The 27,420-nt window shown below is 40.0% G+C and overlaps 1 protein-coding gene across 1 annotated transcript in view; it reads left to right on the forward strand.

Annotated features, from left to right (window-relative positions):
• DNAAF4 (dynein axonemal assembly factor 4) overlaps positions 1–27,420 on the forward strand; it is a 44,452-nt gene that overhangs the window by 2,527 nt on the left and 14,505 nt on the right. The window contains exons 3-6 of the mRNA XM_066276194.1: positions 4,043–4,176; positions 14,685–14,916; positions 21,760–21,905; positions 24,134–24,243. Coding sequence (XP_066132291.1) covers positions 4,043–4,176; positions 14,685–14,916; positions 21,760–21,905; positions 24,134–24,243 — 622 coding nt within the window. The remainder of the gene's footprint in view (positions 1–4,042; positions 4,177–14,684; positions 14,917–21,759; positions 21,906–24,133; positions 24,244–27,420) is intronic.

Raw genomic sequence — 27,420 nt, forward strand, 5'->3', positions numbered from 1 at the left:
GTGGGGGCAGAAGAGAGGAAGGGGGAAGAGAAAGGCGCAGGCCTGCTACTGGAAGGGAGAGGTACTCCCCTTTTTTTTGTACTCTTAACCAGTACCCTATTCTTCTGTCGAGAATAGCTTTGTATGTCAGTAGTTGCTCTCTATTGCTTTAGCTTTGTTTTCTTTCTCTTCTGGTTTTTATGTTCTATAGTGCTTTATATCTGCTGCCTGAAATTTCTCTTAGTTCCCTGGCAGTAGGGACTACTAAGAATAAAAAAGTTGCAATTATTCTTTATATTAATGTTTTCTTGGTATCTTGCAGTGGAATTTAATTTTTTTAATCTTTACGACCAGTAGAATTTTTCTCCTAAATCTGGTGTTTAGCTCAGAATAAACTGATTAAGGTAGGTTACCATAGCTAGATTACTTTAGTGAGTCCCAGACTAACTGAGGAGTTTTTTAAAAACCAGATTCCGGCTCTCCTAACCCAGCCTTTCTCTGTGACTCGCTAAATCTGAGATGGGACCTGAGAACATGTGAAACACACCCAGTGTGTTCCAGCTTCTCATCTAAGATTAAATGTAAACATTTCCATTTGTTTCAACTCTTCTTGATAATCTTAACTTTGCAGAACCATCGTCTATAAATATTTTAATAAACAGATGGGCCCTGGCCAGGTAGCTCAGTTGGTTAGAACACTGTCCTAATCTGCCAAGGCTGCAGGTTTGATCCCTGGTCGGGGCACATACAAGAATCAACCAATGAATGCATAAATAAGTGGTACAACAAATTAATGTTTCTCTCTCTCTCCCTTCTTCTCTCTCTGACATCAATAAAATAAATAAACAGATGAGGGGTGAGGTGGGACTCCCCAGATGATGCTGATGACTGGCCAGGTTTGAGAACCACTGACTTGTGTGTGTGTGTGTATGTGTCTTCTTTGGCCAGCATATTTCTCCACCAACTTTTTAGACTATCAAGAAGGGTCATATCAGAAAACCTGTTACTTTCCCTGATTTCTGACACGACATTTTCTTCTGTGTCAAATTCTCTTTAAACCTGGTTGGCCACTTCATCCAGGAGTGGGAGGGGATTTTCTTTCCTATTCATGGATCTGCTTTCATTGCATAGCTGTTTGATTCTTCTTTTTCATGCTTATACGACCAACTATTCCAAATTTTAACTATATAACCCGTGGTTTGCAGCCTTTTTCTGTAAAGGACCAGATAATATTTTGGATTTGGGGGCTAGATGGTCTCTGTCACAATTACCCAGTTCTGCTATTGTAGCACAAAAGCAGCCATAAACAAGAAAAAAATTTTTTTTTACAATCTATGTTCAATTTTATATTGGTTTCAAATGTATGATAATACATATTTATTAACATTGAAATTTGATTTTGATCTAATTTATGTCACAAAATATTAAATAATAGTTGATTTTTTTCAACTACTTAAAAATGTAAAAGTTATTCTTTGTATGCTGTAGAAAAACAGGCAGGCCTGACTAGGTGGTGGTGCAGTGGATAGAAGCATCAGTTTGGGACACCAAGGATCCAGGTTAGAAACCCTGAGGTCACCAGTTTGAGCACAGTGTCGCCGGCTAGAGTGTGGAATTATAGAAATGACCCTGTGGTCACTGGTTTGAGCCCAAAGATTGTTGCTTGAAGACCCAGGTTGCTGGCATGAGCAAGAGGTCACTGGATTAGTTGGAGGGCCCTCCACCTTCATGAAGGTACATATGAGAAGCAATGAATGAACAACTAAGGTGCTACAACTATGAGTTGATGAATCTCATCTCTCTCCCTTTCCGTCTGTCTGCCCCTGTCTATTCCTCCTTCTCTCTCTCTCACTAAAAAAATTAAAGAAAGAAAAACAGGCAGTAGGTTGGATTAAGTCATAGTTTGCCAACCTCTAATTTAAGCTAGTCAACATAGTCTTAAAATTAACTTACATAACATGTAATGAACATTGATTTTACTTCAGAAATCAGGTTGCAATTTAGTGACATTATTTCTTTTACAACCTTTTTTTCACATAAAGTATTGTAGAACTCCAGGCAATACTCCAAGCCTCTCTCCCTCATTATTCAAAATACATTTGCTTCACTTTTTCCTTCTTGATACACTTTTCATTTCTTTTAGATGTGAAGCACTTTATTTGAAAAGTTAATGTTCTTTAATTATTTCTGCCCTTATAGCTGGTCTAATTGTCTGCCATCCTGACACTAAACAGGAGGAGAGTTGGAGAGAGGCTTCAGACCTAATTCCAGTCCCAATTCCTAGCCAAGATCTTGGATGAATAAAAATTCTGTACTTTTTTCTTACCTCTAACTGTAATTTAACATTCCCTTTAATTGTGAGTGTAGACAACAAACAACAATAGTATCCATAAAAATCATAAAGATGTTCGCCTGACCTGTGGTGGCGCAGTGGGTAAAGCGTCAACCTGGAAACACTGAGGTTGCCGGTTCAAAGCCCTGGGCTTGCCTGGTCAAGGTACGTATGGGAGTTGATGCTTCCAGCTCCTCCCCCCTTCTCTCTCTCTGTCTCTCTCTCCTCTCTAAAAGTGAATAAATAAAAAAAATTTAAAAAAATCATAAAGATGTTCATATTACAGGTACCTGTCTTCTATACTCACTACTTTGAAGTTATAGTATTAGACTTATTGCTATATATTATTTAATGCATTAATAAAGAAGCATGTATTAGTATATTAGATTTATTTTTTAAATATTTGTGTTTTAATATAGTTATTTTTCTTTGTAATCCTGTGTATTTTATTTTGTGCATTTAAAAACATTATGGTCCCTAGCCAATTGGCTTAGTGGTAGAGCATCAGCCTGGTGTGTGGATGTCCTGGGTTTGATTCCCGGTCAGGGCACAAAGGAGAAGTGCCCATCTGCTTCTCTGCCCCTCCCCCTTTTATTTCTCTTTCTCTCTTTCTTCCCCTCCTGCAGCCATGACTCAATTGGAGTGAGGTGGCACCAGGCGCTAAGAATGACTCTATGGCCTCCACCTCAGGCACTAAGAAGAGCTCAGTTGCTGAGCAACAGAGTAAGGCCCCAAATGGGCAGACCCTCTAGTGGGCTTGCCAGATGGATTCTGGTCAGGCGTATGTGGGAGTCTGTCTCTGCCTCCCCTTCTCTTGCTGAGTAAAAATAAAAAATAAAAATACTATGAAGAGGTCTATAAGGCTTTAACTATCCTGCCAAGGAGTCTGCTGCACCAAAAATTTAGACCCCCTACCCTAGGACCTGATTCATCCCTGCCCTCTGCCCCGTGTCACCCCCTGAATTTTCTCTCTTGTCCTGTTTTGTTTCCTCTCAAAGTATAGATTTCTTCCTGATCCCACTTCCCCTAAAATAATTTACCACCTCCCTAATGGATCATATCCTATGTGTAAAACATTGAGTTTCTAAATATAAAAATAATTTTGAATGATAAAATTATATATATATATATATATAACAAGTTGTATTAGTTTATAATTTTTCCTAGGGCTGGCCCTGTACTCTTCAAATGTATAAATTACCTTTTATGTTTATGTTGGTGATTAAACATATCAGATAGTCTCAACCCATTTTCTCTTCTAGACCCCATAGTGATGATTTATTGTGACCAGGTATATAAGCAAATAGCTCTGGTTTCTCAACAGAGAGGAAGATATGTGTGTTGTCTTTCCCTTCATCTTATGTCCTCCCTCCACCACTCCTCCCCCTCTCTCTCCTCTCATTTCACTGTCCTCTCTCCCTCTTGTGCCTCTCTGTTCTCCCTCTCTCCCAACCTTTCATTTTCCCTCTTATTCCCCCTCTGTTTTACTCCTCTTCTTTCTCATTCATATTCTCTTTTTCTTGCATTCTGTTGTAATTAGTTACTGTACAGTTACTTGCTTACCTTTTAATGTTAGTTTCTTGGCCAGTTTAATATTGAGAACTATTTTCACTTCTCCATGTGAAGTTAGGTCCAAAAAAATCTCATCCTGGATCATACTGTTAAGCAGTTTTCGCCTAAGTAAAACAAATTTATCATAATCCTAACTTAGTGATATTCCTTATGTTTTAGTTGACAAAGAAATGATGCAAAGCATAAGAGAGAAATCTATTTTACAAGCACAAGAAAGAGCAAAAGAAGCTACAGAAGCAAAAGCTATAGCAAGGAGGGAAGATCAAAAATATGCATTAAATGTCATGATGAAGGTAAGTTCAGATTGATAGGAAAGTCCTCTAATTAAAGAGATGATAATAGCCTGACCAGGTGATGACGTAGTGGATAGAACGTCGACCTGGTTTGCTGAGGACCCAGGTTTGAAACCCCGAAGTCACCAGCTTGAGCCTAAGGTCACTGGCTTGAGCAAGGGGTCACTGGCTCAGCTGGAGCCACCTCCTCCATCAAAGCACACATGAGAAAGCAATCAATGAACAATTACAGTGCTGCAATTATGAGTTGATGCTTTTTATATCTCTCCCTTCCTGTCTGTCTTTCTTATCTTTCTGTCTCTCTCAATTTAAAAGAAAAGAGAGAGATGATAATAAACAATGTAAGGATAATCAGTTCCAACCACTATACTTTCTCACTTTTTTGTTCATACTTTGGTTATAGGACTTACTAAGTTATATAGGCTACCTATCACAAATATGTGTTCCTGAAAATATTTATTTGCAGTGACAATTTTCTATTTCTAGGGGAATCAGAAATGATGGGGGGGTTGTTTGTTTTTTTTGACAAAGACCAAGAGAGAGTCAGAGAGAGGAACAGATAGGGACAGACAGACAGGAAGGGAGAGAGATGAGAAGCGTCAATTCTTTGTTGCGGCACCTTACTTGTTCATTGATTGCTTTCTCATACATGCCTTGACCTGGGGGCTATAGCGGGGCACTAGAGAAGAGTGAGTGACCCCTTGCTCAAGACAGCGACCTTTGGGCTCAAGCCAGTGACTATGAGGTCATGTCTATGATCCCACACGCAAGCCAGTGACCCCGCGCTCAAGCTAGCGAGCCCATACTCAAGCTGGTGACTTTGGGGTTTCAAACCTGGGTCCTCTGATGTCCCAGTCCAATGCTCTATCCACTGTGCCACCACCTGGTCAGACAGAAATGATAAAATTTTATGGTGTATTTTACCTCTTTCTTAATCTTGGAATAATAGACACAATTATTTAAAACAAGAAAAACAATACAAGTGCTGGCCTTGTAAAATTTAGAGGCATCTCCTCCTCTTCAATTTTTTGAAAGAGTTTTAAAACTATTAGTATTCTTTAAATGTTTGGTAGAGGCCCTGGCCGGTTGGCTCAGTGGTAGAGCGTCGGCCTGGCATGCAGGAGTCCTGGGTTTGATTCCCGGCCAGGACACACAGGAGAAGTACACATCTGCTTCTCCACCCCTCCCCTTCTCCTTCCTCTCTGTCTCTCTCTTCCCCTCCCGCAGCCGAGGCTCCATTGGAGCAAAGATGGCCCGGGCGCTGGGGATGGCTCCTTGGCCTCTGCCCCAGGCACTAGAGTGGCTCTGGTCGCAACAGAGCGACGCCCCGGAGGGGCAGAGCATCGCCCCCTGGTGGGCGTGCCGGGTGGATCCCGGTAGGGCACATGCGGGAGTCTGTCTGACTGTCTCTACCCGTTTCCAGCTTCAGAGAAAAAAATACATAAATAAATAAATGTTTGGTAGAATTTACCAGTGAAGTCATCTGGTCCTGACCTTTCTTTCTTAGGTTCTTGAAGACTGATTTAATCTCCTTTCTTGTAATTGTCTGCTTAGATTTTTTATTTCTTTGTGATTCAGACTTGGTAGGTTGTATGTTTCTAGCAAATTATTAATTTCTTTTAGGTTGTTCAATTTGTTATTGTACAATTGTTCATGGTAGTTTCTTGTAATCCTTAGTATTTCTGTGTTATCAATTGTAATGTCTTCTTTTTCATTTCTGATTTTTTTTTTTTGAAAGAGAGAGAGACAGGAAGGGAGAGAGACGAGAAGCATCAACTCATAGTTGCGTCATTTTAGTTGTTCATCAATGATTGCTTCTCATACATGCCCTGACAGAGGCAGGGTGGGGAGTGTGCTCAAGCTGAGCCCGTGACCCCCTGCTCAAGCCAGCAACCTTGGACTTCAATCCAGCAACCTTTGGGCTCCAACTAGTGACCTTGGGATCATGTCAATGATCCTACACTCAAGCTGGCAAGCTGGTGTTCAAGTAGAATAAACCTGAACTCAAGCCAGCGACCTCGGGGTCTCCAACCTGGGTCCTCAGTATCCCAGGTTGATGCTCGATCCACTGCACAACCACCAGTCAGGCAATTTCTGATTTTTATTTCAGTCTTCTCCTTTTTCCTTAGTCTAATCAGTGGTCGGCAAACTCATTAGTCAACAGAGCCAAATATCAATAGTACAATGACTGAAATTTCTTTTGAGAGCCAAAATTTTTAAACTTAAACTATATAAGTACGTACATTGTTATTAACTCAATTAGGGTATTCCTAAGCTGGTCATTGCGTCTGCACTGCTATTTTCTGGAAGAGCCACACTCAAGGGACCAAAGAGCCGCATGTGGCTCGCAAGCCATGGTTTGCCAACCACTGGTCTAATTAAAACATTGATGGACATTTGGATTCCTTCCACCTTTTGGCTATTATGAATAATGCTACTATGAACATGGCTATACAGATACCTTTTCCAGACCTTGCTTTCAATTCTCTCTGGTATATCTGTACCCAGAAGTGAAATTGCTGGATTATATGTTAATGATAAGTCTACTTTTACTTTTTTGAGGAACTGCCATACTGTTCTTTATAACAGCTGCACCTTTTTATATTCCCATTAACAGTGGTTTCAATTTTTTCCTCCACATTCTTACCAACATTTATTATTTTCTCTTTCTTTGATAGTCATTTTAATGGTGTAAATGGTATCTCATTGTGGTTTTGATTTGCTCCTCAATGCCATTTTAATTTTAAATGTGTCTTTGAAACCCACACAAGAGTTTAATTGTGGAATCAGTCTAGTCTCCCTTGGGTATATAGCTGGTGATGTCTCTGCTATGTTTTTATTTGATGTTCTTTAGACTGGCTTCCTTAGGGGTCTTCTCTGCATCTGTACAGCTTAACTGTTAGCTAGTGACTTGGGCAGAGGTGCTAAAGGCCTCCATCCTTTTTCAATTGATCTATGAGTAGGTTTGAGAATACCTTCAAAGTTGGAACTAATTCTCATGCCTCCCTTAGCTTCATTTTATGCCAGGCTTCCTCAGGTCTCCCCCACAAACACATGGGCTTTCTGTGGAGTTAGGATTGTATGGTAAGCTTATCATAGATTTTCTATAGCTCTTTCATTTATATGATCTTTAAAAAAAAATTTTTTTTTCCATTTCGGAGAGAGCAAGGGGGGGAGAAGGAGAGAGAGAGAAACATCAACTCGTTTCATATAGTTGTTCCATCTAGGTGTGCACTCATTGATTGCTTCTTGTATGTGCACTTACTGGGGATTGAACCTGTGACCTCAGCATGTAGGAACAACATTCTGTCCCCTGAGCCACCTGCCTGCGCCTCATTATATGGTCTTAAAGTTAATTTTCTAGCTAGTCAGGCACTCACCCTAACCAGGACCTCAACCTCAGACCTCAACTGCAAATTTTCCCTGTTCACTGCCCACCAAGTTTACCGCTTTTATCCACCAAAGCCCTGGGTTTTTGCTGCCCCACCCTAAAATGTGTCCACCCTTTTTGCCAACAGAGCTGCTGGTTTGTTGTTGCTGTTGTTAGCTTTATGTTGGTAAAACTGCCAGTCTTGTTCTGCTTGGAAGAGGGTGATTGAGAGCAACCTCAGGCAGGCAGGCACAGCCTCCCACTGTTCTTACCTGTAACTTCAGCAGTTTTTCTAGAACAAACACTTCTCAATTTACAGGCTGTCTCTGGTTAATTTCCAGTGCCTTGAAATGGTTGTTTTTGATAGATTTGTCCAGTTTTATATGTGATATTTGTGGATTGGAATTGCCAACCTCTTTATGCCTCTATAAAACCTGCACATTTCTTTTGCAGATGAATTTTACACTTATTTATCAGGCTCCCTAAGATGTTCTCTTGGTATTCTGATTAGATTTACACCGACTAGACATTTATTTGCAAAACATCAACATATTTGCAATATTGAGATTTTTCTCCAGGAACACGGCATTTATCTCCATTTCTTCAGACTACTTTATATCCCCAGCAAAATTACTTAACATGCATAGGACTTGCTTATATTTTGTTAAGCTTATTCTAGCTCAGGGATCAGGAAGCTTTTTGGCTGAGAGAGCCATGAACGCCACATATTTTAAAATGTAATTCCATGAGAGCCATACAACGACCCGTGTACATTACACATTATCCAATAAAAATTTGGTGTTGTCCCAGAGGACAGCTGTGATTGGCTCTAGCCACCCGCAACCATGAACATGAGCGGTAGGAAATGAATGGATTGTAATACGTGAGAATGTTTTATATTTTTAATGTTATTATTATTTTTATTAAAGATTTGTCTGCCAGCCAGATGCAGCCATCAAAAGAGCCACATCTGGCTCGTGAGCCATAGGTTCCCGACCCCTGTTCTAGCCTTTTAAAGATTTTTCTGGCAGTTACTAATGAACGATTTTTTTCCCACTGTATTTTTCTCGTTGTTCATTGGCAGTTTGTAGGTAAGTGAATTTCTTTTTTATGAGTGTTGAGCAAATGAGTTTGTAAAATTTGTGTTTTTTGAGTTTGCTCACTTTTATTGTTAAAAATGGCACCAGGCAGTGCCCGGTATGTGATCTGTGAAATTGCTAATTACCTTCCTGATTGGGAAGGACCATTGTTATGCTAATATTGGCTGGAGGAGGGGTTTTCATGCCAGAAAGTTTTAAAAGGAGAAGAAAGAGAAGGAGAGAGAGAAGCCAAGATGGGAGGAAGAGGGAAAGAAGCTAGTTTTGTGCAGAGAGGGTGCTGAGTAAGAAGCCATGTTGGCAGATGGGGAACCAGAAGTGAGGGGCTTTGAGACTGGTGGGCCTTTGATTCTAGGAAAAACCAGAGAAGATTCTTCTGGTTGTGGAACCAGAGAATGTGTCAATGACTTTGGGAGCCCTGTGTGTTTGCTCGTCAGCCAGTACAAGTTCTTGAATAAAGGAATGGCCCACCATTTTTTGGCTCCACTGTTTCTTTACCATCTGTCTGAATCTAAGGGGAACCTGCATGTGCACAGACACGACGGCGGTGCTTGAGCTTACAATGAGTGTGTATAAGTTGATCTTGTAAGTGACTGCCTTGCTGAACTTACTTTTTAGTTATAATAGTTCGTCAGTTTGTTATTTTGGTTGTTTTAGGTAATCTACAGTATTATTTGCAAATAATGTAAGTTCTATTTCCTTATAATCCATATTCATATTTCTTATTTTAAAAATTCTACTATATAGGTTATCTCTAGGAAAATAGGAAAATAGTAGGCATACTGGTCTTAGTGACATGGCTAGAAGTATTTCTAATGTTTCTCCATGAAATTAGACATTATATGGGTTCTTCTAGAAAGCTACAAGTTTTTGTTATTTTCAGAATCAACTGATATTTTGGTATGTACTGAGGTCATGTTGTTTTTCTCTTTTGATTTCTTAATATACATGAGAAACACCCTATTTGATCAAGATGAATTATAATTTTAATATTTTCCTTAGTTCAATATGCTAATATTTATGATTTTTACCATGAGATCGGTTTGTAAAGGACAGTGCCAGCCCTGGCTGGGCTGCTCAGTGGATGAAGTGTCATCCTGGCACGGCGCAGCCGTGGGTTTGTTCCCTCTCAGGGCACGTATGAGGAGTAATCAATGCGTGCACAACTAAGTGGAACAACAAGTTGTTACTCCCCCTTCCTCTCTCCCTCCCCCTCTCTCAAATCAGTGGAGGGAAAAAAGAACAATAAATCTTTCATTCTAAATTTTAAAAAATATTTAAATTTTTAATTAATTAAAAGAAATATAGATATCACCTTTTTCAGGAATTGGGTTTAGAAGCTGCTCATTACTCTCCTGTTAAAGTTTCTGTCAATAGTACACTAATACCCTATACTTTATAGCATCTTTTTTTGAACAGTACAAAGGGCTTAAAATGCAGTTTCTTCATGCATGATGATTATTTTTCTAGCCTTCTGAGTTTTTGTTATTAAACATTCCTTTTTCATGTAGTATGTTCCCCACATTACTTTTCTTTTTTTTTTAATAAAAGAACTTAAAGGATTGTTTAACATTTGTCTGTCTCTGTTTTTCTTTGATACTATATAGTCTCTCTTTCCGTTTATCACAAGCTTTGTGGAATTACCTTCCTCGGGTTTTTCTCTTCTTTCTAGTTCCTTCAGGCATGCGCTCTGTGAAGACTTTTTTTAATTTCTTTTTAAGATTTTATTTATTTATTTTAGAGAGAAGAGAGAGAGAGAGAGAGAGAGAGAGAGAGATGGGGGGAGTAGCAGGAAGCATGAACTCCCATATGTGCCTTGACCAGGCAAGCCCAGGGATTTGAACCAGCCACCTCAGCATTCCAGGTTGAGGCATTCTCCACTGCGCCACCACAGGTCAGACTGAAGCCTTTCTTGGTCCCTCCTCCTTCTACATTACTCCCTAAAGAGTTAGACTATTATTTTTTTGTCTCTAAGAAGCTTATTACAAACCATATATATATATATTTATAAAACAGAATTGTCCTGTTATTTTTTATTATACCAATAGCCTCATTTTTGTTAATGACTACTGTCTTAGCAGTTTTAAAAACTTTACAAAATTCACTCCCCTTGCAGGGATTATGCGGGGCGGGGGTGTCTGACTTTTCGCATACTTTTCACTTCTTCCATGTGTTGGGAAAGAGAGGGAAGAAAGGAAAAGGGGCAAACCTGTGATTAAACTGGGTGAAGTTGTCGTCTTCTCCTTTTAGGTTGTGGCCACCTCTGGCTCACACTGACTGTTTCATCGTGTTCTGTTGTCAGGCATTAATAATAAGCTGGCTCACTGCTACATGCAGATTCTTTCTGGCCCAGCCTATTGGCAGCTCTCTGAACTTAGAACACATAATAGTAGTAATTAGCATCTTTTGTGCACAGTTTAGGCCTTAGGTATAATTCTGGGGCTACAGGAAACTCTTGTTCTATAATCTGTGAAATTTCTTTTACACGCAATTCAGTAGGAATCATGCAGCTGTTACAGAGCACTTCTTCAGTACAGTTTTCATACTGATGATGTTAATTCTATATATATCCTAAAGAAATTCTGCCTCTAGGAAACTTGGTCCCAGCATGTCATTCTATTGCTGTGTCAGATATATTATTTTAATGTATATCAATTTACATTTAAATTAATGAAACAAGTAAAATTAAAAATCAGTTTCTCAGTCACAGTAGCCACATCTTAAGTGCTTAATTAGCCACACGTGATAGCAGCTACCGACTTGGATAGCATATAGAACATTACCATCATTGAAAAAAGTTCTGTTAAACATACATCACTGAGAATGAAACCTGAAGACTCTACTTGATGCAAAAATGACAGCCAGATGGACACTTACAGCAGATGGCAAATGTACTTTCAGCTACCTGTGACACTGGCAAATTTGTACAGCTCAACCACTAGAACACAGAAAACACCCAAGAGTTTTTTAATCACAGCCTATTATTGCATTTTTCTTAATAATCCAGTTAACTTCTTTAGACCAGTCCTTTTTATTTCCCAGTTCCTTGTATATTTTCTCCAAAAATATGTGTGAGGCCCTGTTTGGTTGGTTCAGTGGATAGAGCATCGGCCTGACGTGCAAACATCCCAGGTTCGATCCCCGGTCAGGGCACGCATGAGAAGCCACCATCTTCTCTTTTCCTCTCTCCCCTCTTTCTTTTCCCCTCTTTGCAGCCAGTGGCTTGGTTGGTCTGAGCATCAGCCCCAGACAGGGGTTGCTAGATGGATCCTGCTCTGGGCACATGCCAGAGTCTGTCTCTATCTTCTCTCCTCTCAGGTAAAAAAAAAAAAAAAAAAAATGTATGAGGAACTGCCATTTTTTTAAAAATGTTTTAGCCCTGTCCAGTTGGCTCAGCGGTAGAGCGTCGGCCTAGCGTGCGGAGGACCCGGGTTCGATTCCTGGCCAGGGCACACAGGAGAAGCGCCCATTTGCTTCTCCACCCCTCCGCCGCGCTTTCCTCTCTGTCTCTCTCTCTTCCCCTCCCGCAGCCAAGGCTCCATTGGAGCAAAGATGGCCCGGGCGCTGGGGATGGCTCTGTGGCCTCTGCCCCAGGCGCTACAGTGGCTCTAGTCGCAACATAGAGACGCCCCGGAGGGGCAGAGCGTCGCCCCCTGGTGGGCAGAGCGTTGCCCCTGGTGGGCGTGCCGGGTGGATCCCAGTCGGGCGCATGCGGAAGTCTGTCTGACTGTCTCTCCCTGTTTCCAGCTTCAGAAAAATGAAAAAAAAAAAAAAAAGTTTTAAACAGAAGCTGCATAGTCATCCTGATTCTATAACTTAACTAGTTTCATTGGACAAGTTGTTTTATATATCAGTGCCTTAGATTCCTTATCATCAGTGAATCTAATAATCTCTTTCAGTGTAGATATGATAATTAAGTGAGATAATTTGTGTCAGGCCTGTGATAGCACAGCGGATAAAGCATTGACCTGGAATGCTGAGGTCACTGGTAGGAAACCCTGGGCTTGCCTGGTGAAGGCACATACAGGAAGCAACTGCTATGAGTTGATGTATCCTGCTTCTTCCCCATCTTTCTCTGTCTCTCTTTTATTCTCTCTCTCAAAATCAGTAAATAAAAAGAAATGAGATAATTTGTGTATTGGTCCCATGGCATGTATAAAATGCTATTTAAATTTTTTCATTAAAGCAATGTAATTTCATAAAAAAAGAAAAAAGTTTATTAGATACTGCTTCTCTAGAGGATAGAGGTGAGAATTTTTGTTCTCTAGAAGATAGAGCTGAGAATATTTTAATTACCATAAGAAAGTCAGATACATAGAGTCAACCATATACACAAACCAGTTATTCTATTTCTTAGTTTTATTTCTTGCCCATATGAAGGAAGTTTGAGAAAGGGAGAAAGTTAGCATAACCCTGTGCCATAAACTTCTTTCTTTCTTTTAATTTTTTTTTTTTATTAAGTAAGAGGCAGGGAGGCATAGACAGATTCTCTCATGTGCTCGTACCTGGATCCAGCCAGCAAGCCCCCTACCAGGTGATGCTCTGCCCATCTGTGGCCCCTGCTTTGTTGCTCGACAATAAAGCTATTTTAGTGCCTGAGGTGAGGTCACGGAGCCATCCTCAGCACCCGGGGGCTAAACTGTTTGAGCCATGGCTACAGGCAGGAAAGAGAGAGAGGAGAGAGAGGGAGAGAGAGAGAGAGAGAGAGAAGGGAGAGGGGTGGAGAAGCAGATGGTCGCTTCTCCTGTGCACCCTGACTGGCAATCGAACTTGGGACTTCCACATGCCGGGCCGACGCTCTACTGCTGAGCCCACTGGCCAGGACCATGTATTGCTTTCAAACTTATCTAATGTTTAGCTTTTCACATGGAAGTTTTAAGTAACAGTTATGGCAAGCATAGTTGGCAATGAGATTCAAAGTTCAAACATTTTCACCTACCAGAGACAAATTCCTTAGTTTGTCCTCCCTATTTTCTTAATATTCCCTCATTCCTTAGGTGAGGTTGGCACAATTTCAGTCATAAGACAAGGTAAGACTACCTAACCAGTGATGATACAGTATATAGAGCATTGACCTGGGATGCTGCAGACCCAGGTTCAATACCCTGAGGTCGCCAGCTTGAGCATAGACTTATCAACATGATCCCAAGATCGCTGGCTTGAGCCCAAAGGTCACTGGCTTGAAGCCCAAGGTGGCTGGATTGAGCCTAAGGTTGCTGGCTTGAGGAAGGGGTCACTGGCTCGGTTTGAGCCTCCAGGTCAAGGCATGTATGAGAAGCAATCAATGAACAACTAAAGTGACGCAACTATGAGTTGATGCTTCTCATCCCTCCCCCTTCCTGTTTCTCTCTCTCTCTCTCTCTCAAAAAAGAAAAAAAAAAGACAAGGTAAGACTGGCACAAGTAAAAGGTGAAAATCTGTGTGTGTGTGTGTGTGTGTGTGTGTGTGTGTGTGTGTGTGTGTGTGTTTAGGTTTTGGGCAAAGTGACTTGACTTTGGGAAATTTTTTTTTTCCACCAAGACCTTAGATATTATCTAAATCAGTGTTTTTCAACTGCCTTCCATAGAATGGTCCACCAGAAATTTTGTGCTGATCTGTGAAAGAGTTAACCACCCTGATGTTGTATGAAGATTACAGACCTGATGATCTTAGATTTGCTTGTGCTCAGGGTGATTTCTGCCTTAGCAGTCCCTGAAATAATTCTGTTTTCATCGTTCCCAAGTGTAAAAAAGGTTGAAAACCACTGATCTATGTGAATTCCTGCCCATATTTTACATATGATTAAGCTGAGGCTACAGAAAGTGATTGCCTAAGAGTATATCAATAGTTAATGGTAAATCTGAACTAAAACCTGTATTTCATGATACCCAAATCATTGGGCATTTTGCTAAATTTATCATTTCCATTTAATGCTTTATTCACTAGTAATTATTGCTGCAGATACAATAACAGGAGTGTAGAGGTTATTATAATGAATTTATTATTTTTAAAATGTTACTTTTTATATATTTTTAAAGTTTTGGTAATTGTAATTTTTACAGATTGAAGAAGAAGAAAGGGAAAAAATAGAAAATATGAAAGAAAATGAACGGATAAAAGCAACTAAAGAATTAGAAGCCTGGAAAAAACATCAAAAAAAAGCTGAAGAACAAAACAGAATTCAGAGAGAAGAGAAGTTATATCAACAAGAAAAGCAAATAGAAGAAGAGGGGGAAAAATTAAAACATAAAAGTCTTACTAGAAATTCAACATCTAGAATTCTTGCCACAAAAGGTATAATGATACCTGGGAAAGTGAGTCCTGGTGGTGAAGTATATGGGTCACATTTGTTGTAGTCACTGTCACCTGTTTACAGTATTAGGTCATTATTTTGGCATATTGAGATTAAGTATTAATATTACAATAGAAAGACGAAGGTGAAAGACGTATTTTTTTTTCTTTTAGGAAGAAGTGCTTTTATAATAAAATGAGCAGTGTTGTTTTTCCTTGTATGCTTCCTTTGGAAATTTATGCAGGTGTTATTAAGTATGTATTTAACTCATGCCCAAAAGACTTGGACTGCCAGTGCCAGGAACACACATTTATTTCTTTAGTGATACGAAACTAGAAATTTTATTAAAGGACTTTTTTCTCCCACAACTCAGGAAAATGAGTACTATTAAGCAAACAGTCTTAAGCAAACAAGGGTTCTTCTGGCCTTTGATCCTGATGTGTTCAAAAATAGTTAAAAAAACATATTTAACTTGTTTTTCATTGATTTGAAAGAGAGAGAGAGAGGAAGGGAGGAGGGGAGGAAGCGAGAGAGAGAGAGAGGCAGAAGCACCAACTCATTGTTCCACTTAGTTGTTCCATTTAGCTGTGCACTCATTGGTTGCTTCTTGTATGTGCCCTAACTGGGGATCAAACTCGCAACCTTCGGGCCCTGGGTCAACACTTTTATCCACTGAGCCATCCAGCCAAGTCAAAAACATAACTCTTTATTAAAAGCTAAGAATTTGATTTTATCTCATCTTAGATTATGAAACTTTGGTTTGTGTATATTTAGCAAATGGACATGTTTTACTAAACACTGTGTAATAATAATAATGATAATTAATATTTATTAGTGATCACTCTATGCCAGGTGACTATTAGTGTATCACTCAATCTTCACAACACTTTGTGATAAGTGCTGCTATTCTTTTGTTTTGTTTTATTTTAGGTGGGTTTTTTTTTTGGTGAAAGAGATGGGGAGGGACAGACAGGGACAGATGGACAGGAAGGGAGAGAGATGAGAAGCATCAACTCATAGTTGCACCACCTTAGTTGTTCATTGATTGCTTTCTCATATGTGCCTTGACCAGGGGGCTCTAGATGAGCCAGTGACCCCTTGCTCGAGCCATCGGCCTTGGGCTCAATCCAGTGACCTTAGGCTTCAAGCCAGCAACTATGGGGTCATGTCTTTGGTCCCATGCACAAGCCAGTGACCCTGAGCTTAAGCTGGTGAGCCTGTGCTGAAGCCAGCAAGCTCAGGGTTTCGACCCTGGGTCCTCAGCATCCCAGGCTGATGTTTTATCTACTATGCCACCATCTGGTCAGGCATCTGCTATTTTTATTTTAAAGGAAAAAGTTGTTCAGAAATGTTAGACAAATACCCAATGATTAAGTCTTTGGGATTTGAATGTAGATCTCTCTGTATCTGAAACCTATGTTCTTTCTACTCAGCTACATGTCATTACTACTTTAGCAGTAAAGTCTAGTATATTGAAAAGTCATTTAGAGTGAATATTAAGCAGTAAAATTTTTCTAAGTCAGAAGAGGGAAGATAGAGAGACACACTCCCACATACACCCCAACCAGGATCCACCCGGCAACCTCATCTGGGGCTGATGCTCTGCCCATCCGGGGCCATGCTCTCAACCAAGCTATTTTTAGCACCTGAGGCAGAAGCTCCACAGAGCCATCCTCAGTGCCTGGGGTGAAGTGTTTGAATCAATTGAGCCATGGCTTCAGGAGGGGAAGAGAGAGAGAGAAGGGGGGAGAAGTAGATGGTTGCTTCTCCTGTGTGCTTTGACTGGGAATTGAACCTGGGACTTCCACCCACTGTGTTGATGCTCTACCACTGAGCCAACAGGCCAGGGCCTAAATCCATATATTTTATTGTGATTTAATATTGATATGCAAGTTAACTACCATAATACATCCTTCAATATTATTTCAGCAAAATATTGATACCCCAGCATTGATTTTCAACCTTTGTTTCTCATGTACTCATAAACTAATTACTAAAGAAAAAGGGGCCCTGACCTCTTCTTCTTTAGTAACTAATTATTTGTGCCATGAGATGAAAATGGTTGTATTTAGTCAGGGGCAATGACCTTAGTAATTAGTGTGTGTTTGTGCCATGAAAAGAAAAGGTTGAAAATCACTGAACTAGAGTATATGAAAACATTTCCTTCCATATTTCAAATACTGCTAAACAAATTGAATGTTTTCAAATACTACTGGAACCCAAACCCACTTTTATAGATCAGAAGTATCCTCAAGATCTTGATCATGCTGACTTTTACACAGTGTAATCCAATTTAATAATATTTTACAAATGATTTTTTATGTTTATGTTCATATTGAGATTCACTTACATTTTTCCTTCCTCATACCACCCTTATCTGGATTTGATACCATATTACACCCTATAAATTATGAAGCTTCTTTCTTTTTCTCGTCTTCGAAATAATTTGGTTATATTATATGAAATACCTGTTGCTTGAAGGTTTAGTAAAACTACTGCTAACACTGTCTAGGTATGGATTATTTATGGAAGTACATTTAGTTTCTATAATAGTTACTGGTTATTTAGATTTTCAATTTCTGTGTGTGTGTGTGTGTGTGTGTGTGTGTGTGTTTTCTGAAGCTGGAAACGGGGAGAGACAGTCAGACAGACTCCCGCATGCGCCCGACCGGGATCCACCCGGCACGCCCACCAGGGGGCGACGCTCTGCCCCTCCAGGGCGTTGCTCTGTTGTGACCAGAGCCACCCTAGCGCCTGAGGCAGAGGCCAAGGAGCCATCCCCAGCGCCCGGGCCATCCTTGCTCCAATGGAGCCTCGGCTGCGGGAGGGGAAGAGAGAGACAGAGAGGAAGGAGAGGGGGAGGGGTGGAGAAGCAGATGGGTGCCTCTCCTGTGTGCCCTGGCCAAGAATTGAACCCGGGACTTCTGCACACCAGGCCGACGCTCTACCACTGAGCCAACCAGCCAGGGCAATTTCTTCAAGTCAATTTTGGTCATTTGTTTTTTAGGAAATTGTGCATATTAGCTTTTCAAAGTTTTTTTTTTTAATGTTTTTATTGATTGATTTTAGACAGAGAAGAAGGAGGGGAGAGACAGGAACATATAGTAGATCTGTTCCTCTGTGTGCCCTGATTGGAGATCAACCGGTAACCTCTGCGCTTTGGGATGAAGCTCAAAACAACCGAGCCTCCGGCCAGGGCACTTTTCAAATTTATTGGTGTAAAGTTTCTCTTTTTTCCTTATCTCGTCTTTATAATTATATCCTTTCTTTTTCCCTAATGCTATTTTATTTTTCCTTGACCAACTACTATAACATTTTTTAGATTTTCTTAGTCTGTTCAAAAAAATGTTTTTGGTTTCATTGATCCTTTCTATTGTTTCTTTTTTTCTATTCCCTTAACTTCTGTGTTTGCTTTTATGTTGCTTCTTCTTTTGGGGCTTTCTCTGTTCTTTGTTCAACTTGTTTTCATTAATTATTTAATCTTTTAATACATGCATATGAAGTTATTTTTTCTCTTAGGTACTATGTTAATACATTCGCCAAGTCTTGAAGTCTTGTGTTTTGTTGTCATTTAGTTGCAAATATTTTGTAACTCATTATGATTTTTCTTTGGCCCTTGAATTATTTGAAAGAATTTTTTTTTTAGTTTCCTAATGTATAGAATTATTAGTATGGTAGTCTGAAGTTATATACTTAATTTTTACATTTTATTTTATTTTCCTTCTCTTGTATTAACATTTAAAATCTTATTTACAACATTTCTTTGTGCATTCACTACTGGGTTTTTGTTTTTGTTTTTTACAGAGACAGAGAGAGAGTCAGAGAGAGGGATAGATAGGGACAGACAGACAGGGACGGAGAGAGATGAGAAGCATCAATCATCAGTTTTTCCTTGCAACACCTTAGTTGTTCATTGATTGCTTTCTCATATGTGCCTTGACCGTGGGCCTTCAGCAGACCAAGCAACCCCTTGCTCGAGCCAGCAACCTTGAGTCCAAGCTGGTGAACTTTGCTCAAACCAGATGAGCTCACTCTCAAGCTAGTGTCCTCAGGGTCTCAAACCTGGGTCCTCCGCACCCCAGTCCGACGCTCTATCCACTGCGCCACCGCCTGGTCAGGCTTCACTATTTTTTAAAACTCATTTGGTTTTCATCTCTGAGTCCAAGATGAATGCTGTAGCTGGCTTTTTTTTTTTTTTTTTTTAGATTCACCTGTAAGATAATGATCCAAATGATCATCTTTCTGGAATTTATTTTATTTTAGTGAGAGAGAGACAGACAGGAAAGGAGAGAGATGAGAATCATCAACTTGTAGTTGTGGCACCTTAGTTGTTCATTGATTGCTTCTCATATGTACCTTAACCAGGGGGCTCAGGCTAAGCCAATGACCCCTTGCTCAGCCAGCGACCTTGGGCTCACACCAGCAATCTTGGGCTCATGACAATGATCTTGGGCTTCAAGCCAGTGACCTTTGGCCTCAAGCCAGTGTCCCCATGTTCAAGTTGGTGAGTCTGTGCTCAAGCTGAATGAGCCCGTGCTCTAGCTGGCGACCTAAGGGTTTCGAATCTAGACCACTGTATCCCAGGTCAATGCTCTATCCACTGCGCCACCAGTGACCAGGCAAGCTTAAATTTAATTTTTATTTTATTTTATACAATGTGTAGACAATTTCCTGTTCTCTGCATTTAGAAGTATAAACAATATAACTGTCAATTTTATAATTTTTTATAATTATGATGTACCGTATTTCCCCATATATAAGATGCTTCCATGTGTAAGACACACCTTAATTTGGGGGCTCAAAATTTGAAAAAAAATGTATTACATAAAGTTATTGAACTCAAGTTTTATTTATCATAAAATTCATACAACTCTCCTGACCAGGTGGTGGCGCAGTGGATAGAGCATCGGACTGGGATGTGGAGGACCCAGGTTCGAGACCCCAAGGTTGCCAGCTTGAGTGCAGCTCATCTGGTTTGAGCAACGCTCACCAGCTTAAGCCCAAGGTCGCTGGCTCCAGCAAGGGATAACTTGGTCTGCTGTAGCCCCCTGGTCAAGGCACATATGAGAAATCAATCAATGAACAACTAAGGAGACACAATGAAGAATTGATGTTTCTCATCTCTCTCCCTTGTTTATCTGTCCCTATCTGTCCCTCTCTCTGACTCTCTCTGTCTCTGCCACACACACACACACACACACACACACACAAATTCATACAACTCATCACTGTCAAAACTCCCATTACCTTGTCCTCATCTGTGTGATGACAAATCACTTTCTTCAACAATAAGCTCAAAAACAAGTGTGAAAAAGCGGGAAATGCAAGTAAAAAAATCTACAGCCACTGTATAAGACACACCCAGTTTATAGTCCCCAAATTTTTCAAAAACGGGTGCATCTTATACATGGGGAAATATGGTAACTTTTTCCTATCCTTAAAACATTGAAAATAAACTCTTTATGTGCAAAAAAACAAACCCGTTGTCTCAGGTTTGACACATAACCATACGTAATCTTAAGGGAGGCCGGATGATGTAGAGTCTAGTTTTATATAGTCATGTGTCTAGCTCAGAACTCAAATTCTGTTACTTAAAGAAAGAGGCAAGAATGGCTAGGAAGATAGCAGTCCTATTAGCTAACACACTACCTCTACTTCCTTAAACTATAGCAGGGGTCGGAAATTTTTTTGGCTGAGAGAGCCATGAACACCACATATTTTAAAATGTAATTCCGTGAGAGCCATATAACAACCCGTATACATTATGCATGATCCAATAAAAATTTGGTGTTGTCCCGGAGGACAGCTGTGATTGGCTCCAGCCACCCACAATCATGAACATGAGCGGTAGGAAATAAATGGATTATAATACATGAGAATGTTTTATATTTTTAACGTTATTATTTTTTTATTAAAGATTTGTCTACGAGCCAGATGCAGCCATCAAAAGAGCCACATCTGGCTCGCGAGCCATAGGTTCCCAACCCCTGAACTATAGCAATATTGGAAGGTATAAAAGTCTTTCAGCCATCAAGAGAGAGCTAATGAGAACCTTAATCACCTCTGCTTAACAGTCATTATATCTCATCACCTTTATAGAAATGTATAGCTTTTCTGTATTACTCTTTGCATGTTCTCATTAGCTTTGCCTACGTGCCTTTCTCTAGAGCTGATGTAGAGTTGCCTCGAGTGCCTAGCCCTGTAGTGAATGTAAATTAGACATTGTGTGGTTTATTAAAGAGAGCCCTAGAAAAGTAGCTGGGGTCACTGATTAAAGAACAGATAATTAGCTGCCTTATTTTCAGCGATGGATTTTACATACCTTCTTATAGAAAGTATCATTGGTTTATTTATGTAGGATTATAGAAGTAGCTTTGATGTCTAATTTCTTTAAAAGTCAGTTTAAGCCTGACCTGTGGTGGCACAGTGGATAAAGCGTTGACCTGGAATGCTGAGGTTGCCGGTTTGAAACTCTGGCTTTGCCCAGTCAAAGAGGCACATACAGGAAGCAACTATTAGGAGTAGATGCTTCCCACTTCTCCCCTTCCCCAGCATTTAAAAATCAATCAATAAAAATAAAAATAAGTCAGTTTGAGGCCCAGGCTGGTTAGCTCAGTTAGAGCATTGTCCCAGAATGACAAGACTGCAGGTTTGATCCTCTATCAAGGCACACACAGGAAGTGCTCAGTGAATGCACAGCTGAGTGGATCAACAAATGAATGTGTCCATTTCTCTCTTTCTCACTGCCTTTTCCCTTCCTCTGTCTCTCTAAAATCAATCAATTTTTAAAAAGTCAGTTTGACTTAACTAGAAAATGAGAAATAAATAACATATTGTTTTTGAAGGGAGAAACTCAGAAAACATGTTTTCTGAGAAGTTAAAGGAAGACAGCATTCCCGCTCCTCGCTCTGTTGGCAGTATTAAAATCAGCTTTACGCCTCGAGTATTCCCAACTGCTCTCCGGGAGTCACTAGTAGCAGAGGAAGAGGAGGTAGGTGTACTTGCTGTTAGTTCAACAATGCCCACAATGAAAATATTTTTTGTTTCATCTATTGAAAACAAATACTGGGTCTGAATTTTTTTTCCTTGTTTTTTGTTGTTGTTTTGTGAGTTGTTTTTGTTATTATTGTTGTTTTTTAGCCAGAGAGACAGAGAGAGGGACAGACAGACAGGAAGGGAGAGAGATGAGAACCATCCATTCTTTGTTGCTGCACCTTAGTTGTTCAATGATTGCTTTCTCATATGTGCCTTGACTGAGTGGGGGGGTGCTACAGCAGAGCCAGTGACCCCTTGCTCAAAGCCAGTGACCTTGGGCTTCAAGCCAGTGACCTATGGGCTTAAGCCAGCAACAATGAGGTCATGTCTATAATCCCACGCTCAAGCCAGTGACCCTGCGCTCAAGCTGGTGAGCCCATGCTCAAGCCAGATGAGCCCCTATTCAAGCTGGTGACCTTGGGGTTTCGAGCCTGGGCCTTCTGTGTCCCAGGCCAATACTCTATCCAGTGCACCACTGCCTGGTCAGGCTGTTATGTGAGTTTTTAAGTGTTTATTAAACTAAAGGTATTACTTCATGAATGTGTTTTAGTGTTTTCTTATAAGAAAAATATATTCTGCAGGATTATGTTTTTTACTTCAGAATGCTGATGAGAGAACACTGATTTAATATGCGGTAGTCTTGCTTATTCCAGGAGACAAACTGTTCATTTACTATTTATTTTATCAAATACATCATTTTCCCCCCAGAGACAGAGAGTCAGAGAGAGGGATAGACAGGGATAGACAGACAAACAGGAATGGAAAGATGAGAAGCATCAATCATTAGTTTTTCGTTGCACATTGTGACACCTTAGTTGTTCATTGATTGCTTTCTCATATGTGCCTTGACCACGGGCCTTCAGCAGACTGAGTAACCCCTTTGCTCGAGCCAGTGACCTTGGGTCCAAGCTGGTGAGCTTTTGCTCAAACCAGATAAGCCCGTGCTCAAGCTGGCGACCTCAGGGTCTCGAACCTGGGTCCTCGGCATCCCAGTCCGATGTTCTATCCACTGCCCCACCGCCTGGTCAGGCAAATACATCATTTTATATAATAGATTTGTAAACTTTGAATCAGTTTATGTTACAAGAACAGATTTGGAAATTTATTATTAACATATTATTACAATTAACTATTAATATCAGGTATTCTAATGTTTGATGCTTTGGAATTAATATCTTTTATTCATTTATAAATTCCTGAGCTTTGTGATTTTAAATATTATATCTTTAGTTATATAAGCACTAACAAAAACATTTTTTTACAGTAAGATGTGAACTGATACCTCTCTCAATTGAAAAGTTGTGGAATTGAAGACATTTAAGACATAATGACAATTTATAAATATTAAATTTTTTATTAAATATTTTATTTTTATATTATAAAATATTAAAATTATAAAAAAATTTCAATATAGGAGAATATAAACAATAAAAGTAAAATAATGCATAAACTTCCAAATTTAGATAAAATCTGGACTAGACATTTTTATACATTTAATCTTAAGCAGATAGTAAAGTTAAAAAACATTTCTTTAATTAATTTATTAGTTTAGAGAGAGTAAGGAAGGGAGAGAGAGAGAAACAGAGAGAGAAGGAAATATCAATTTTGTTTTGCATTCATTGGTTGATTTTTGTATGTGTCCTGACCAGGGATTGAACCTGTAACCTTGTTGTATCAGGACGACATAACTTTCTAACCAAGTGAACTACTCAGCCGGTGCAAAAAAATTTTTTTTAATGAGTAAAAACTGGAGGTCTAAAATCAACTTCTTCAAGTACTATATTTGTCTGTTCAGGCTGCTATAATAAAATATCATAGACTGGGTGGCTTTAACCGCAGACATTTATTTCACAGTTCTGGAGGCGGAAAGTCCAAGATCAGGGTGCTTGGGTGTGGGGGTGTGGATGGAAGGACATGCATTCTGGTTTCTTCCCCTTTTATAAGGACAGCTATCATGCAGCCTCATGACCTCATCTGAATCTAATTGCCTCTCAATGGCCCCCACTTCCAGGTATCATCATATTGGTGGTTATGACTTTAACATATGAATTTTGGGAGACACAAAGATTCAGTCCATAAAAACTAGCATTCTGTTTTAGGTTGGAAGATGAAAAATCTAAAAGTAACTTAATTACAATACAGTAGGACCTTTGTGTCCTTCATTAGACTTCATTCTCATTTCAGTGGCTACACAAACAAGCAGAGGCAAGAAGAGCCATGAATACTGATATACCTGAACTTAGTGATTTAAAGGAAGAAGAAAAAAACCCAGAATGGTTGAAGGATAAAGGGAAGTAAGTTGTTTGAACTCTGTCCATGAGATTTATGATAAATTTATGTATCCATTAGTGTTCTCACATTTCCCAGATATTTTGACATATATGTTTGTGTGGTTGTAGGGGATATGTAATGCAAATAAGCAAATTAGGTAACAAGGCCTTTATAGTAAAAAGTTAGATCATATAGCAAGTAAGTATGGCAATTAAAAATAGAAGACAATGTAAGACTGAAGATTTAGTATAGAGGGGAATTTGGCAGAACAGAAAGTTCTGGTCAGTAGCTGGGATTCCAGAATTTGATAGTCCTGAGATAGTACAGTTCAGGTGATGACAGAATCCAAGGTTTGGCCCTGGGAGTGGGTAGTGAAAGTAAAGTTGAAGGGAAGATGAGTTGAGTTAAGAAGGAGTTCCAGGTATTTCAAGACTAAATTGATTAATGTGTTATATAGATAAAACTTAGAATTTTCTGGAATTATGGCAGAAGTTGGGATGGAGACAAATCCTGGGAACTAGGTTTCAAAGCCCTCAATGAATAAAAAGAAAGAGTGATTTTAAAAGGCCAGCAAGTCCTTGGCCGGTTGGCTCAGTGGTAGAGCGTCGGCCTGGCGTGCAGAAGACCCGGGTTCGATTCCCGGCCAGGGCACACAGGAGAGGCACCCATCTGCTTCTCCACCCCTCCCCCTCTCCTTCCTCTCTGTCTCTCTCTTCCCCTCCTGCAGCCGAGGCTCCATTGGAGCAAAAGATGGCCCAGGCGCTGGGGATGGCTCCTTGGCCTCTGCCCCAGGCACTAGAGTGGCTCTGGTGGCGACAGAGTGACCCCCCGGGTGGGCAGAGCATCGCCCCCTGGTGGGTGTGCCGGGTGGATCCCGGTCAGGCGCATGCGGGAGTCTGTCTGACTGCCTCCCCGTTTCCAGCTTCAGAAAAATACAAAAAGAAAAAAAAAGAAAGAAAGAAAGAAAGAAAAAGCCAGCAAGGCCCTGGCTGGTTGGCTCCATGGATAGTGTCAGCTCATTGTATGGACTTCCTGGGTTCAATTTCTACTCAGGACACACAAGAGAAGTGAAGTGACCATCTGCTTCTCTCCCCCTTCTGCTCCCTCTTATCTTTCTCTTCCCCGCCAGCCTGCAGCTGGTGGCTTGATTGATTCAAGTGTTGACCCCAGACACTGAGGATAGCTTGGTTAATTTGAGCATCGGCACCGGCCGGGTTTACCGGGAATCCCAGAGGATGATGATTTTTACATATAGGGAGAGCTATTGCTAAATGAGTCTGAAGAGTGCCAGTTCCTGTGGTCTTTGTGCCTTATGTAGGGAGGTGTGTGTTGGGTGAGGGGGTGACAGAGATAGCTCCACCCTCCAGGCAGAGTCAGGTTTGTTTTAGAAAGCATTTGGTGGAAAATTTGAGGGTATAGGGAAGAATTGGGATGGAAGGTGGAGTCAATATAGCAGAAACAGGAGTAAGAAACTGTAAAGGAAAAAAAAGTGAAAGGAGGAGAAGGGGATGAGAGTAGCAAAGGCCAGCAAATAGGGACTTTAAGTTGAGGACAAAGGAGAAGCATGTTTTTTGATCAGTGGCCAACAGCATTGTGGACATGGTTAGAAAGTTCTTTGGCGCAAGGTGTTAGGGTGCTGGGACCTGCAAAAGGTTCTACAGTGTCAGACTGATCTTATTTCTAATATATACTAGTGATGTGATTTGGATTTAAGAGTAAAAAGACAGATAAGATGAATGAGCCAAGGTTGGAATTTTGACTGACAAGCACAGCAAAAAGCGCGCGCTCATGTGTGTGTGTGTGTGTGTGTGACTAAATATAAAATTGACTGCTAGTGAAAACAATGACCAAGTACAGCCTACTGCAAAAGTGTTCTTGGTGGCAGGCAGCCATAACTGGTACATTGTAATTACTTTAGTGTCTTTTCTTTTTGTACCATTTTGCCTTACAGTATTCAATTAGGTAGAAAAAGAAAGTGAAGCAAAATAAGAGAAGAGAGTTAAAAATGAGGAGAGATGGAAGTAAACTTAGTAACTAATGACCCCCAGAAAAACAGAGCAAAGTACAGTTAATCATAATGCCAAGTACAAACAGATGAAAGGTAAGGTAAGAATTGTTAGAGAGAAGTGTATCCTCTCTAGCAATGTAATGCAGTACAAAAGATAGAAACAGATATAATAGAACTGATACAGAAGCAATGTGTTACATTTAAGCCAGAGGATGAAATACTTTAATCTCCAGAGGCTTTGTTTTATGGTAGCCTTCTACATTTACATAAGCAAAAGCAGTCCTGTGGTCTTCATTGTGCTGCCCTTTCAGGAAAGGGTGGAGATAGACACAGAAAAAATTATGTAGAAGATTATATGTATTCAAAAAGAAGCTCCTAGAAAAAGCTTTAAATGTCAAATCTACTTTGCGGGAAAATACATAATCTTAAGTAATATTATTTGCTCACAAAAGCATTTAACCTTTTCCAATTGACACTATGTACCAGATAGCTTTTTACTGAGAACGTCTCACATAAAACAGTCTAGGTGCTCTTATTTAGATATGTGCAGGGTATGATGTTATCTAACAGCCTTATGTGACTCAGAATCTGTAAATAACTTTAATTGCTACCCTTCCAGACACTTGTAATCATATAAAGTAGATGGACCATTGTTCTGTCCCACTGACAAAAAAATGCATGATTTTTAGCATTTCTTTTAACTAACCTTATCTTAACCCCAGACTTTCAGTCCGTTCTTCCCTCACACTAGGACCACTAGAATCACATCTGCATACCTGACCCTGTACAGCAAATTCTAATGTTAGATGGTAGGGAATTAAGGATGTACATAATTCTATAGTGTAGCACCCAGTACTGTAGTACTGTTGCTGCATAATATCACCTACCCTAGTTCTAGTGTCTGAATTTTCTTTTTATTCTCTTGGCCAGGTGCCAGATTTTATAACCTGACGGATACATCAGTCCTTTTAAGAGTGAGGCTCTGCTTTGCTTTTCCTCTTGCCCCTCAGGTTAATTCTGCTTCTGAACTCCAATTTTGTGTATAGCACCCTGCCATCTGCTAATAGACTAACCTAGTGCCAGCTTGTCTGAATATCTGTATGCTTGCTCTTTCTGAATTTTCTCTAGATGGATTCTGTTTTCCTGTCTGGATGTCCTTTTACTTTGTGTCAGACTTTTCTTTTTTCTTTTC

This window comes from Saccopteryx bilineata, chromosome 4 (assembly GCF_036850765.1).
Source record: "Saccopteryx bilineata isolate mSacBil1 chromosome 4, mSacBil1_pri_phased_curated, whole genome shotgun sequence".
NCBI classification, from domain to species: Eukaryota; Metazoa; Chordata; class Mammalia; order Chiroptera; family Emballonuridae; genus Saccopteryx; species Saccopteryx bilineata.